The sequence below is a fragment of the Dromiciops gliroides genome, chromosome 2 (genome assembly GCF_019393635.1).
Source record: "Dromiciops gliroides isolate mDroGli1 chromosome 2, mDroGli1.pri, whole genome shotgun sequence".
NCBI classification, from domain to species: Eukaryota; Metazoa; Chordata; class Mammalia; order Microbiotheria; family Microbiotheriidae; genus Dromiciops; species Dromiciops gliroides.
The window spans coordinates 76,013,865-76,028,480 of record NC_057862.1 but is presented as its reverse complement, the minus strand read 5'-3'; the positions used below and the strand labels follow the sequence as shown (position 1 = coordinate 76,028,480).

The 14,616-nt window shown below is 43.8% G+C and overlaps 1 protein-coding gene across 2 annotated transcripts in view; it reads right to left on the bottom strand.

Moving 5' to 3' along the window:
* The window catches only part of CRTAC1 (cartilage acidic protein 1), a 186,031-nt gene that overhangs the window by 32,363 nt on the left and 139,052 nt on the right, over positions 1–14,616 (bottom strand). For both annotated transcript variants that reach the window (XM_043984830.1, XM_043984828.1), the window contains exon 5: positions 11,543–11,699. In XM_043984830.1, coding sequence (XP_043840765.1) covers positions 11,543–11,699 — 157 coding nt within the window. The remainder of the gene's footprint in view (positions 1–11,542; positions 11,700–14,616) is intronic.

Sequence of the window (14,616 nt, the reverse complement as noted above, 5' to 3'; positions counted from 1 at the left end):
GCTGTTTTCCTCCAGGAAAACATAGGTTCCCTGAGGGCAAGAATGGTTTCTCTTTTGTATTTTTCTCTTGTGCCTAGCACAACAGGCCAGCTCACTCTGTGCCCCCAGAAAGCCTTAGCACAGTGCTTGGCACATAGCACATAATTGCTTCTTGATTAACCAGTGGATTGACAGATGCTCATGAATGCTAGTTGACTCAGGAAGAGTAAGGTAGGAAACCCAAACACATCATGGAGTTAGGGAGATGGAAGGAAGCTTCTAGATTCTTGACAGCTCCAGCTGAGAAGCAGCATGTTTGAGAGGAAAGAACTCTGGAGTCAGAGGTCCTGGCTTTAAATCTGACCTCTTACCCTTGATACCTGTTTGACCTTGGGTTTCATTACTTAATCTTCCTGGGCTTCAGTTGCCTAATTTATAAAATGAGGGGATTGGATGAGATGATTTTCAAGGTCTCCTCTAGATCTATAAACCTAAAAGGTCCAGGTAAGGGATTTTCTCTAACTGGTTATTTCCCCCAAGTCTCTGTAGAAAAAGTCCAAGAAGGGCTATTACCAGAAATTAATGGATGCTTGGATATTTTCTCTCTCTAATCACTCTAATGCTTCAAAACCTAAACCTAAGGGACCGGAGAATAAGAACAAAATAATTCACCATCTCCTCTCTGGGCTTGTCTTCTCACCTGTAAAAAGAAGGTTATAGGAACTCTAGGCTACCTTCCTGCTCTTGTGTTCCATGATTCATTTCCAAGGAGGAAGAAAACCCGTGTCCCCTGGGGGAATTGCTGTGGGTCTTAAGTCCTGCTCTGCCCCTAGAGAATTGAGTGCATTTGGGCAAGTCATAGAATCATGAAGACATGGAAAATAATTTAATCCAAGAATGCTGAATTTAGGATCCATGAAGTCTTGTAAAAATAATTTGATAGGGGCAGCTAGGTGGCACAGAGGATAAAACACCAGCCCTGGAGTCAGGAGGACCTGAGTTCAAATCTGGCTTCAGACACATGAAATTTACTAGCTGTGTGACCTTGAGCAAGTCACTCAATCCTCATTGCCCTGCAAAAAGTAATAATCTGATAACTGCATTTCAATATAATCAGGTTCCATTGTAATCTTATATATTTTATTTTGTGCATTTAAAAACATTCTTCTGAGAAAAGGTTCATTGGCATCACCAGGCTTCCAGAGGAATCCGTGACCCAAAAAAGTTTAAGAAGCTCTGATTTAGTCTATGTATTTCTCCATACAGGGTTGAGTTTAAACCATCCCAGATGTGAAAAATGATGTAATATGGAAATAGCAAAATGACTTGGCAAAGCGTTCAAATGAACACAAGCCAGGCTCTCCCTACGCTGCCCTCATCAGCTCAGGGGAGCACCACAGGCACGATGCAGGGATGGGGGGAGAAGGTGGGTAGTCTAATATAGAATAGACCTGGGATGCCGCATCTTGGGTTTACCTTTCAAGGGTCTGATTGCATTATAAACCAGAGCTCAGGGCACCTGCTGATGTGGAGTGACAGATCACAGCTCATCCCCTCCAGATGGGGAAACAACTTGCCTGAGGTCACTTTGCTAATTTGAGATAGAGACACTCCCAGTTCCAGATGTCTGGGAAGATGTCCCTGGAGGGAAGAACAGTGCATGCTTCGTCTTTGAAAATAGCACTTTATATAGGCTGCCCGCGTGGATGAGGGTGTCAGGGCCACCTGGGATTGCAGGGCCTAATGCTCTCTTAACAGGCTCTTCATTAACATTCTAGGCCCTGTGCCTTTTGATTTCTCACCGATAATCTAATTAAACTTTAAAGGATGGTCCAAACAACATGGAAGTTCAAACTGCTCTCGTGGAGTGCCTTTAACAGGTAAGCACCAATTTCCTAATCACAGAGACCATAGTGTGGAGTGTGGCAAACACAAAGGTTCCAGGCTTTACTTTCTAGACCAACAGCAAAGGATGCTGGTGCCGGTGCCAGAGCTCTGCCTCCTCCTTCAGAAATGGCAGATGCCGAGGGGTCTTCTTCCTTGCCTAGGCCTAGAGGAGACAGTGCCCAGCTCAGACCCAGTGCCCGGATATCAGTGGTGAAACCTTAGTCTAGGCTAATGCCCCTCTGCAATGCTGGTACTGCCCAGGGACTAACTGTGGAGAAAATCCATTATTTCCCCTGGTGTTGGCATCTTCCAATTTCCCCTCTGCCTCTGGCCCCAAGCTGTGACACATTCTCTTCATTTTCTGCGAAGCAGGCTATTTCCCTTTTGGACAAATTTCTAAATCTTTCTAATTAACTAATTGGGTTGGGTTGAAGCCTTGCACCATTTGTAACCTGTAATTACTAGAAATTGCCATGGTAACCACACTACTAATTAGTGACAATTTATTACCATGGCAACAGGACCATAACAGAGATGTTACCCACACCGCCTCCTTGGCAAGTTCACAGCTCCAGCCGGGAACAGGTGAGTGCTACATCCATGGTGCTGCCCTCTCAGGCATCTGCATTAGCCTGTGGAAGCCGGGCTGGATTAGCCAGCAATTGGGTCTCTGTGGCCCTTTTGTGTCAGCTCAGCATGAATTTCCATGTTTGCCAGTATTAATATTTGAGTTCGCTTCAAGCTAGTATCTACCAGTCTGATGTACAGCCCTAAACTTTTACTTCTAGCCTAGTTGATGTCAAGGAGCCCTTATTCAGGCAAAATCCTTCACTTCTATCTACACCCTTCCCCCTCAGTGGCCCCATGCCCCTGGGGTTTAATAAGTCCATGAATGACAGCTCCATGGTGAGTTATTAAAGAGATGTTAGTCTAAGGCAGGAGGAGGGTGGTGGCAGTGGTGGAATAATCTCTAACCTTTGAGAATGACTGGCCTTCTCACTTAAAAAATGAGAGGATGGAACTAGATTAGGGGTTCCTAACCTTTTTAGTGTCGTGGACCCCTCTGGCAGTCTGGTGAAGCTTATGGACTTCTCAGAATTATCTTTTTAAATGCATAACACAAAATACATAGGATTACAAAGGAAACCAATGATGTTGAAATACAGTTATCAAACAAAATTTTTTTTTAAAGTTCACTGGCTCCAGGATAAGAACTGCTGGAGATGATCTCAAAAACTCCTAGTTTTAATGTTCTAGGTCCAAGGCTCCTCTCAGCTCTAGTTAGGGCTTCTTGTTAGAGTTTTCTGGGAGTCATCAGACAATTGTCATGATCTCCCATGAAAGATGCCATTACCATTTTTGTCATTCCTCTTGGACTAATTCTGTAATTCTGTACATCTATGGCATGTCTGCCTCAATTTCCTCGTCTGTTAAATGAGCTAGAGAAGGAAGTGGCAAACCACTCCAGAACCTTTGCCAAGAAAACCCCAAATGGGGTCATGAAGAGTGGGACGTGACCGAAACGAATGAACAACAATGATAACAACATGGCTTGTTGAGTAAAGCAATGCTTTTTGCATTCATCCTAAAGCTGCCTCCTTCAAGCTTCAGAAGGAGCCTATTTTGGGATGAGAAACTCTGAAGCTCCCCTGCCTGGGCCATGTCTGCTGGGGTGGGGTTGGCATTAGGGCTATTGTGGTTATAGAGATATATCGGGACAGTGGCACAAGTAATTGCCCTGATGCCTTGCCCATCCTTTTGCCATTTTTCTAGCGCCACTAGCCCAAAGACTAAACAGCATTGTGAACTTCCCAGGAATTTGGGGTTTTGCTGCTCATTTCAACCCCACACCACATTGGGGGAGAGGTTCATTCGCCATTAGGGATACTGTGCTCAATTCTATGTGATCTATTGCAAGAGGGATGTCAACGCAATGAGAGGAAGGCAACCAGGATGGGGAGGGCTCTTGAAAATGTGCAATATGAGGACTGGATAAAAGAATGGGAGACATTTAGCTGAGAAGAGATGAGGCTTGGGGGTAGAGGGGGAAGGGGAAATAGCAGCTGCCTTCAGTGTCTGTATCTGGAAAAATGAGGGAATTAGAATGACCTTTAAGGTTCCTTCCAACTCTAAATCTATGATCCTGGGAAATATCTGAAGGGCTAATTCCAAACGATACAAGAAGGATTATTTGTGTGGGTCTAATAGGATGTGTGTGATGTCATGTGTGTTGTCATGGAAAGAGCTCTGAACTTAGAATACAAAAAGGCTTGGGTCTACTGTCATCTGTGGTGTATGACTGTTGGGAGGTGTCACCTCAAATCCCTGTGGGCCTTTGACGCCTTTATAAAATGAAGGGATTGCAGAAGCATAGATTTAGTGCAGCAAGGGGTCTCAGAGGCTAACAAGTCCACATCCATCATTTTACATATAAGGAAACTGAGGCACAGAGATGTTAACTGACTTGTGCTGAGTGGGGTACAGGATTCAAACTCAGTTCTTCCTGACTTGGCATCTAGCACTCCATTCACTCTATGGACAAGATGTCAAGGGTTCTCTCTATCTATAACACTCTTGGTTCTAGTTTGTAAAACTAGAACTGACTGGGTGGAAGTTTCAGGGAGATAAGAGTTCTGCTCAATGTAAGGAAAAAGCTCTGGCTAATTAGGCCATCCAACCAAGGAAGGGAATATCTGGCAAGGTAGTGAGTTTACTGTCACTGGAAGTTTTTAGGCAGAACTTGTATGGCTACTTTTCAAGGATGTTGTGGGAGGAATTCATGCCATAGCTATGTAACTTCTAAGGTCTTTCCAATTTTATGAGTCAATGATTCCCAGATAACAGAGCATCTAATACACTTATATTCTGGTAAGACAGATTCAACCCAATCCAAGAGCAGGTATTTCAATTTTCAACATAAAGCATTGGGGGGGTGAAGTAAGGAGGGGGAAGTGTCTGGGACAACTTTGGGGACCTAAATGCCAACCTTTGGATGGGAGGGGTGAGTTGGAAAGGAAGGAGAGAGAGAGAGAGAGACTGATTACAGGGGAATGCCAAGAGTGTGGTGGAAATTGCAGTAAACATTGGGCTTCATTTTCCTCTCATTTCAGGCTGTTCTGTAGACATTGGTACCATGCCCCAGAAACTTCTTCATCCAGGAAGATCACTCCAACCCTGGAATTCCCACCTTGGAAGTACCTCCAGCCCTTATGATCCCTCCTCTGATTAGATGGCTTCTACCTGAACCTTCATTTAGATTGGGGGCCCAGGTCAGCCGTGTCTTCATTTCTCAACTTCTCAGCCATACCTCTGTGACTCCCTCCCCTCTTTTCAGCTTCTTTTCATGGGGTTTCTTCCCCCATTTAAATGTAAGCTCTGCAGGGACTTTCTTTTTGCTGGTATTTATATTCCCAGTGTTTAGTACAACACCTGGCATACAATAAGCACTTAGTAAATGCTTGTTGATTGACCATAAAGGACAAGAATTACAGGTGTCTTCAAAAGAAATTTAAGAGGATAATAGCATTTGGAAGCACTCATCTGGGAGTATCCAGACCTGGACCCCATTTGAGATCCCCAGTACTGTCAGAGGAAGCCTACTATCTAGATAATTTGGTCTTCTGGGACTCACAAGCTGGGTCCTTAGTGGAAAAAATGACCTTGAAAGAGTCCAAGACTAGAGACTTACAAGGTCTATAAAAGGTCATGAAAGGAGAAGTCCATGGTACTGGGAAAAACTGGGAAGGGAGAGTAGAAGCACTAATGTGCTAGCAGAGGGAGCAACTATCAGCCTATTGGCTGCATCTTGAGTTTTCCAAGGCATAAAAATGGCTGGCTGGTGCGATGATATCTGTGTCCCCCTCTGTCCCCATCCTAGAGGCTGGGTACAGGGTGGAGATAGCTATACAGCAAAGACATTCCCTCTGATTATAACCCTGGGAGGTAAAACAACTCCCTAGGAGAATAAATGTTACCTATCATTCCTATCCGTCCTCTCTTTGCAGCATGTGTCTGTAAGACAGTGAGGGAAAAGGGAGGTGAGCATTACATATTTATCACTTTTCCTTAGTCAATGCTACAGGAGAGGGGGATGATTCCTAAACCTGGGTGATAGAAGACAGACTACCCTGAAGGGCCTGGCAACCTGAGCAACCTTGAGCAAGTCGCATAACCTCTCTGGGTCTCAATTTCCTCTTCTGTAAAATGAAGTGGACGGTTTAGAAGACAGATGATCCCTGAGGTCCTTTTCCAGCTCTGAAACTGATGATGCTCTAATTCTGCAGCTGCCTGGCGTGGGCAGGGGAAGAGGAGGGAAGGAGGGGGTTAAGGGGAACTTGGGAACAAGCCCTTATGACATCCCTGGATGCCCACCTGCTGAAGGAAATGGGACTTGCGCCCGTACCGAGGATGGTCCCAACGCCTGGTGCCGCTGTCCTTGGTCACCCCTCCAGAGTGACACTGATACCAGAGAAGCGGGGAGGCCTCAGCTGGGCTATGTGCATCCGCGTCTCTTCCAATAATGACTTCCTATAAATCAGATCTGCCCTCTCCTTTGTTCACTTCTGCTCCCAGCCAGCGGCAAAACTCCCCACCCAACATCATAAATCCACTTTCATTTTCTTTCGAAATTTCCTTGAAGGTTCCTTTAATCACCACCTTCCATCCTGGGCAGATGCTCCCTAAATGGTCTGAGCCCAGTAGAAGAAGGATTTGGGGGTGGGTAGAGGGAGAAGTTTGGTCGAGGAAGACAGAAACGAGAAAGGCTGAGTCTGGTTGGAGGAGGAGAGAGGAAGCTATCGGCTCCGGGAGCACGCAGTGGTTGTGAGCGGGGGTCCCAAGTGGCTATTCTGTAACTGTGAAATTCTGGGGCTCCCATTTCTCATCCATGCCTGGGAGCTATCTCCTGATAGGTAAGGGGCGAAATGTCCCTAATATCCTTCCTAGCAAATGGCCTCTGGGTTCTCTTAGCAATGGGACAAATACTCCCTCCCCAGGGCATGCAACTCCCTCGAGAGTTGGCTGGATGACCGCTAGATGGCACTGTGTGCCAACAGTGTGGCCATAGACAGCATTGGCTGTCTGGAGAGGCTTCTGCCCTACCCCCACCCCAGCAGTGCTTTGACAGAGGGGTGATCAGTGATCCCCAAAGGGCTGGATGCCCTCAATCAGATTGTTTAAGTCAGGCAAGACCCTGACAGAGTCCTCAGGGGCTCCACAGTGTCCTCTACCTACCTCTCTATCACCTGAGGGGTAGGGAGGCATTTCATTTCCAGATGATGCAGGCCACATCTCCCTCTGACCCTCTCAGGTCTCTCCTGTGCAGGACTGGGTATGTGTAATGCATGCTCTGGGCACATTCGGTGTCTCTACCCTCCTAGGAGCTCATGGCCTGCTTCCTTCCAAGTCATCCAGCTCGGGGTATTATCAAAGCATGGATGAGACCATCTTTAACCCCTCAGGGCCTGAAGCACAGTCCTAAAGAAAAAAGCACAAGCCCTGTGGACATTCTCCACCTGCCCTTAAAGGGAAGTAGGTGCCATCTTCAAATGGAAAAGGGGAAGGTATGTAGCCTTTGCCCATCTCCCCTTCTCAGTGGCCTAGAGAGAGTTGGGAAGGCTCATAGCAGAGAGCTGTCGAGGCGGGCAATGATGACTTTGGGGAATATGAACAGGGAGAAGGCAAATGCTCAAGGCCAGAGAGGTTCTTTATGGTCAACAATCTTGAGGAATTATGTAGCAGCTGTAACATGTACTGTGGGTACCTCTGGGTGCCCGCTCTTCTTTCTGAGCCCTTCTGAAGCTGGGTAGGTGCTCCCCTCACACCTAGGTCACCCACGCCAGTGCAGCTCTCATTGCAAAGACCCTCTGTGCCTCTGGATCCAACTTGAGGCTCTCTCACAGATCTATTTCAGCCCTCCCTGAACTTGTTGTTTCTCCTGATTCCTGATCTTCCAAGCCTCTTAAAATCAATGCCAGTCCAGTCAGTTTAAACCCATCCAAAGGGGTTTGTCCTATTTTTTTGTTGTTGTTTTAAAAAAAATCCTATTCTTGCTTATGTGCCTCAATCATCTTAATCAGAAGGGAACCCCAGCATCACTAGAAGTTCTCTAATCTTGGAGATCTGGTTTTAAGTCCCAGCTTTGCTAATAACCAGCTGTGACAACCCCCCTTCTTTTCCACCCCCCCAAAATAATTTTAAGTCTCTGAGCCTCAGTTTCCTTTACTGCAAAATCAGAAGTTTGACCTGGATGATCTCTAAGGTCTCTTCCAGTTCTCAGAGTCAGGAATCCTAATTCTTTTAACAGGGCCTTCTTTGTATAGCTCTTCCTGCAATCCATCCCCACCCAGCCCCTGGCAGTCTCATAATTTTCTAGGATCTCATGCCATCCTTGCAGATCAAGTCACTTAAATGGCCAGGCAAGGCTTGTGTGCAGAACTGGGAGCTATTCAGAAAAATGGACTGTTCAGTGTTGGGCTGATGCTTCTGCATGTTTGTGGAAGCTTTTTTTCCTTCTCAGGAAAATATGGTTTATTACTGACACAGCTTTCCTGCAGAGCATCCTCACGTGGATCTTTGGGCATGCTCACGGTGCTTTAGATTTGCAAAGTCCTTTATCCATTAGTCATTTGTTAGCAAGTTTGTCCTCGAAAACTTTGTCAGCTCAGTTGGAATTAATCTTCCCCCTTTTACTGAGGTGGAAACATGGATAATGAAGACATAACTACCACCTTGGAAAGCCATGATAACTCTTTCCCTTGGAAAGCTTTAGAAACATGACAGACACCCAGATGCCTGGAGGCAGGGGGATAGATGAGATGATATCTCAATGTTCTAGGCTCTGTGTAGTTAGATTTAGTGAGTTTGTAATTCATGGACTAGTAATTTCATTACTACTTGAATTCCCTTCATTTACAGACAATTGATGAGAATTTATTAAACTACTATGTGCCCAGCACCGTGCTAGGGAATTGGGGATATGGTGAAATAGGGCCTCCCCTCAAAAAGCTTCCCTTCTGATGGGGGCATCAATATGTACATATATGGGTATATACAAAGTAATTTTTTTCTGGGGGAGGCATTAGCAGATGAGAACATCAGGATGAGCTTCATGTAGAAGTGATGATTCTTGAGTTGAGTCCTGAAGGAAATTAGGGAATCTAAAAGACAGAAGTAAGGAGGGATTGCATTCCAGGCAAAGGAGACAGCTAGTGCCAAATCACAGGGACAAGAAATGGAACATTAGCATCACTACCACCACTACCATCATTATCAAAGCTAGCATTTGTGTAAGGTTTTAAGATTTGCTAAATCCCCTATATATGATATCTTATTTGATCCTCATAACAACCATGTGATATATGTATCAATATAATCTTTATTTTACAGAGGAGGAAACTGAGGCTGAAAGAAATTGATTGACTTGGCCAGACTTACAACTAGTGTCTGAGGCTAGGCTTGAACTCAAACTTTTCTGACTCCAAGTCCAGTGCTGTATCCATTGAGACCAGATTAAAATGTAGGGACATATCTAACAAAATAAATAAAATATAATACAACATAGATAATGTTACTTTGTGTTTTTTTAAGTCAATGTGTAGCCTTCAGGGATACATTTCTATTTGAGTTGGACACCATTAGCTGTTTCCCAGGTATTGTGTATGAAGAACAATAAGGCCATTTTTGCTGGGGTAAATGAAGGGGAGTAAAGTGAAATAAGACTACCTAAAAAGTAGATTGGGGTCCAATGGTTACAGGCTATCAACACCAAACAGTGGAATTTACATTTGATCCTAGAGCTACTAGGGAGCAACTGAAGCTTATTGAGTAGGGGAGTGACATAGACAGATCTGTGCTTTAGGAAAATCATTTTGACAGTTGAGTGGAGGATGGAATAAAGAAGGGAGAGATCAGGAAGGGAGAGATCAGGTAGGGAGACCAATTAGGAAGCCGTGGCAGGTCACGAACTACCTATAACTTATAATTTTAGATAGCTGCCTGAGTCTTAGACCCATGAAGTGACCTGCCCAAGGTCACATTATCTAGGGAGTGTCAGAGGCAGGAATTGAGCCCAGCTTCCTAATCCAAGTCCCATGCTCTCTCTCTTATACCGTGCTGCCTCCAGAGATGTTGTGATACATTTTGACATGTATAACCGGGAGTGTTTCTAACGAGAAATTCCATTTCCAAAGTCTAGATTGACCCTAGTTTAGCTAAAGTTAATGTAAAAATTGTTTGGAATTTTTGCCTTTTAGGTACTCATTTGTTACCCATTCCCCTTGAGGCTACACTCCCAACTTTCTCTGCCATGCCTCAGAAATCTCTTTATCCTTGAAACTCACTCCAAGCTTGGAATTCACATATTGGAAGTACCATCTACTCTTGCAGCCTCTCCTTCTGACTGGATGGCTCTCCCCAGAACCTCCATTTAGGGAGAGCACCTAGACCACCTGTATCTCATTCCTCTTCAAACTTGACTCTGGACTTTCCCTATCATATCCCTTCCCCTATCAGTTTACTCTAATCTATCTTCCCTTATTAAACTATAAGGTGCTTGAAGGCAGGCACTGTCTTCCTTTTGGCTTTCATCTGTACTTAGCACTGGGACTGGGGTACATAGTAAGCCATTAATAAATTGTTGATGACTGACTGCCTGATTACAACTTGGGTAGATGCTGGTCATCAGCCACATAGTGGCAAGTAGCAGGAGTTTAGCTAGCGACTGTGTTGAATAAGAAAAAGGTCTCCCTCCTTACAAAAAATATATCTCACTTATTAGTGACTATGCCTGTAGGGCCCTGCAGGTCTACTAGCTGAGAAAACATTGGGGTGTTTACCTTGTTGGGGGGGGAGTAGAGATTTTAAATAAAAACACAATTCTTTGAATTCAGTTATCCGAGATGAGGCTCAGCTGAAGCTCGGGGATTTAGTGCTCAATTCCTGGCTGCTTATGTGTAAATAAATAACTTCATCTGCTGCTTGGCCATAACCGATGCTTTACACCTTAGCTTTTGTGATGTGTCGGTTTTCTCCTACAGAACCTATTCACCCATCATTTGAGATTCAGCTGGAGCCTATAGAGAAAGGAACCTTAGAAGGGTCACACCTCACCCTCCCCTTGATGGTCACACACCATACAGCCAATACTTGCTTGGGCCTCCTCGGTGCCTGTTAGGAGTCCCTGCTCTTTGAGAGAAATAGGTTGGAAATATCCTTTTGTGGCAAGAAAAGGGTTAAGCTATGCCCCTCATCTCTGGCATCATCCTTCCCTTCTTGATGACATGGGATGAGAGATTCAAGTCCATACTCTTCTTCCTTCTCAAGCCACAGGCCAGACTTTGTAGGACTCAGGTCTGTTCTATGGACATCACCCTAATAAATTCTTATTATCATTCATAACAATAATAACAGATATTGATAGAGCACTTTACATACATAGTCCCATTTGATCCTCACTCACAACCCTTAGAGGTTAGTCCTTCAGGTATTATTATCCCCACTTTACATTTGAGGGAAGAGTTAAGTGGCTTACTTGCCCAGGGTCACACGGTAAGTTTCATTCCAACTCAGGTTTTTCCAACTTCATGTACAACACTCTTACCTACAGCATCCCCTTCTCTCCCCACAACACCACCCTAGCCCCCATTCCTTCCCTCCCTGCCCTCCTCAGGGCCCCTACCTGTGTATTTGCTGACCCCAGCTTCAGCGGCCACATCACTGAGAGCCAGAATGCCCCTGGAGAGATCGCTGGCCTCTGGATCCATTTCAATGAGGGCGTCTGGGCCCACATTGCCATTGGCGTAATTGGCTATGTAAATGGAGTAGCGGCCTGAGCCCTGCAGTGGAAGAGAATGGGGTGAGCAGGGCTATTTGTGTCTTTTCCCAAAGACTCAGTTCTCCCTTATTCTGTCATTGACTATGGACCTTTTACTAAGTTCCACCCTTTTCCTCCCAGGCTCCCCTGGGAGGTCATATCCACTCTCCATCTTTAACTCTTCTCTCTCTCTCTCTCTCTCTCTCTCTCTCTCTCTCTCTCTCTCTCTCTCTCTCTCTCTCTCTCTCTCTCTCTCTCTCTCACACACACACACACACACACACACACACACACACACACACCCCTCCTTCTACTGCTCAGCTCACTCCATCTGCCTAGCACCTAGCAGAGCCAAAGAAGATGCTCGGGAAATATTCATGGATTGGCTGATCTATCAAAAGGAAAACAATAATTCAGGACAACTAATGTACTTGATACACCTCTATATCTCTTCTACACCTTATATTATGGTCTTATAGGACCATGTGGGTGTATGAGGTATATATACACCCACCAGCTCCTCCACAGCCAACCAACTACATCTTTTACACCCTAATCTTTTAGACCAGTTTCTCCTGGGAAGCAGATCATGAACCACTTTAAGGTGACTAATGGATGAAGCAGGGAGGAGCGAAGGGGCCCATTTTCTTCTCCCAGAAACTCATATATAAGCTCCGGGAAAGCAGAGATTGTGTCTTTAATGTGTCATGTTCAGTGCCATCCCTGCTTAGAGGATTTACTGAAGATTTCTGCTCTTTTCTACTCTCATGACAATGGCTACTGCTACTACTCCTGATCCCTGGCTAGGGATAACATTTCTTCATTTGGAGAGAATTTTGATGGGAATGACCCTCCTTCCACGTAGCCAAGTGCTCAATGAATACTTGACAATGAACAACTGAATCAGCTGGGTCAAAGGAGATGGAAGTATTGTTGTTGCTGACTTCCCCACCTTTCTGTGGGCATCCATCTCATAACCAATGTTTAATTAAGTCCCTGAAGAATGAATTGTATTGAGTTCCTCATGGCCAAAACAACCTGCCCCTTTCTGAAACATCTCTTGATGATATACAATATTTGGTTATTTATCCCTGGCTCATTTCTTAAGGGAATTTGCAATCCAATAGAAGTGAAGAATAACAAAGATAAATATGGATATGAAGTTAATTACTGCATATCAATATAAGGGTACAAGAAGGGGTCTATGGAAATGAAATAGCATCTAGAAGAAAGAGCAATAATCCTTGTATGGGACTTGTATTTATACAGAAAAGGTTGGGGGGGAGGCTTTTTAATTAACATCTATGGAACTAAGACGTATCATGTTCTGTGATTTCCCAGAGAAAATTCTCGACAGGGGTAATATGGGCCAAAAAGAGTGATATATTTTAGGGGCATCCCATGGTTGGACTTGGTTGATGTATATCTAGAATTTGGGGCTGCAACATCAGAGGCTATAAAGTAATACCAAGGATGAAATCCAGCAATTAATTGAGAGAATATCCTGAGTGGTGTAATTCTTTTCAAAAGAAGGTGATTGTACATATGTTTGTTGGTGCTGGGAGGAAGAGCAGCAAAGGACTAAAGTCACAACCTGGAGGAGCAAGAGACCCAGACTTGTTTCTCCATTATGACCTTGGATTCCCTAGCTCTCTTTGATACATAACTCAAGTAAGTTTCCTACCTGAGACCTTTCCTGACATCCATGTTGTGAGTGTTCTCCCGAAATTACTTTGTCTTTCATTTGTATATATTATGTATTCCTTCTTCTGTGTATATGTTGCCTCTCCCTCCCCATCCCATTAGAACGTAAACTCCTTGAGGACAGGGACCATTTAATTTTGTTTTTGTATCCTCAAGGTCTAGCATCATGTCTGGTACATAGAAGATATTTTTAAAATACTTGTTGAACTGTATACAGTGACTGCAAAATTGTGTGATGATCAACTATGAATGAGTTAGCTCTTTTCAGCAGTACAGTGATCCAAGACAATTACAAAGGACTCATAATAGAACATGCTATCCACACCCAGAGGAAGAACTGATGGACTCTGAATGCAGATTGAAGCAGACTATTTTCACTTTCTTTTCATGTTTTTTTTTCCTTTTGGTCTATTTCTTCTTTCACAACATGACTAATATGGAAATACGTTTTACGCGATTATACATATATAACCTACATTAAATTGCTTATCATTTTAGGAAGAAAGAAGGGGAAGGAGGGAGAAAAATTTGCAACTAAAAATTTTGTAAAAATGAATGTTAAAAATTGTCTTCACATATAATTGGAAAAAATACTATTAAAAATACTTGCTGAATTGAACGAATTCTAGCTCTGACACAAACTAGCTGTGTGACCTTTGGCATATCAATTCAACTCTCTGGGCTACCAGTGAATCATTTTTTTAAATGACTACCATTAGTACTAGTACTTACAAGTATTCTGCTAGTGGTACTGAAACTGCTACTATTAGTAGACATATACAGTGCTTTAAAGTTTGAAAAAACCTTTTCATATATATTTGTATGTATGCATATATCTATAATCTTTCTGTATAAATATAGGCATATCTAATCTCATTTGAACTTCATCACAACCGTATGAAGTCGGAACTTATTGCCATCTTAGTGATGGGGAAACTGGGGTTCAGAGGGGCTAAATGACTTTCCTGTGGTCACAGAGCTAATAGCTATCAGTCAGAATATTTATTTCTTAACAAACTGGTATTGGGTCCTTCTCTCACCAGATATTCACCATTTCAAGACCAATACTCCATCTGCTACATCATGTAGTCTTAAAAGGGATGCTATCAACCCTTCTATACCTCATAGGGTTGTTGTGAAGATAAAATGGGACAGTGAATGTAGATGTACTTTGAAAAGGGGAAAAAGCTGTACAAGTACAAGGAACTAATAGCACGAATGATCAAGGAAGACTT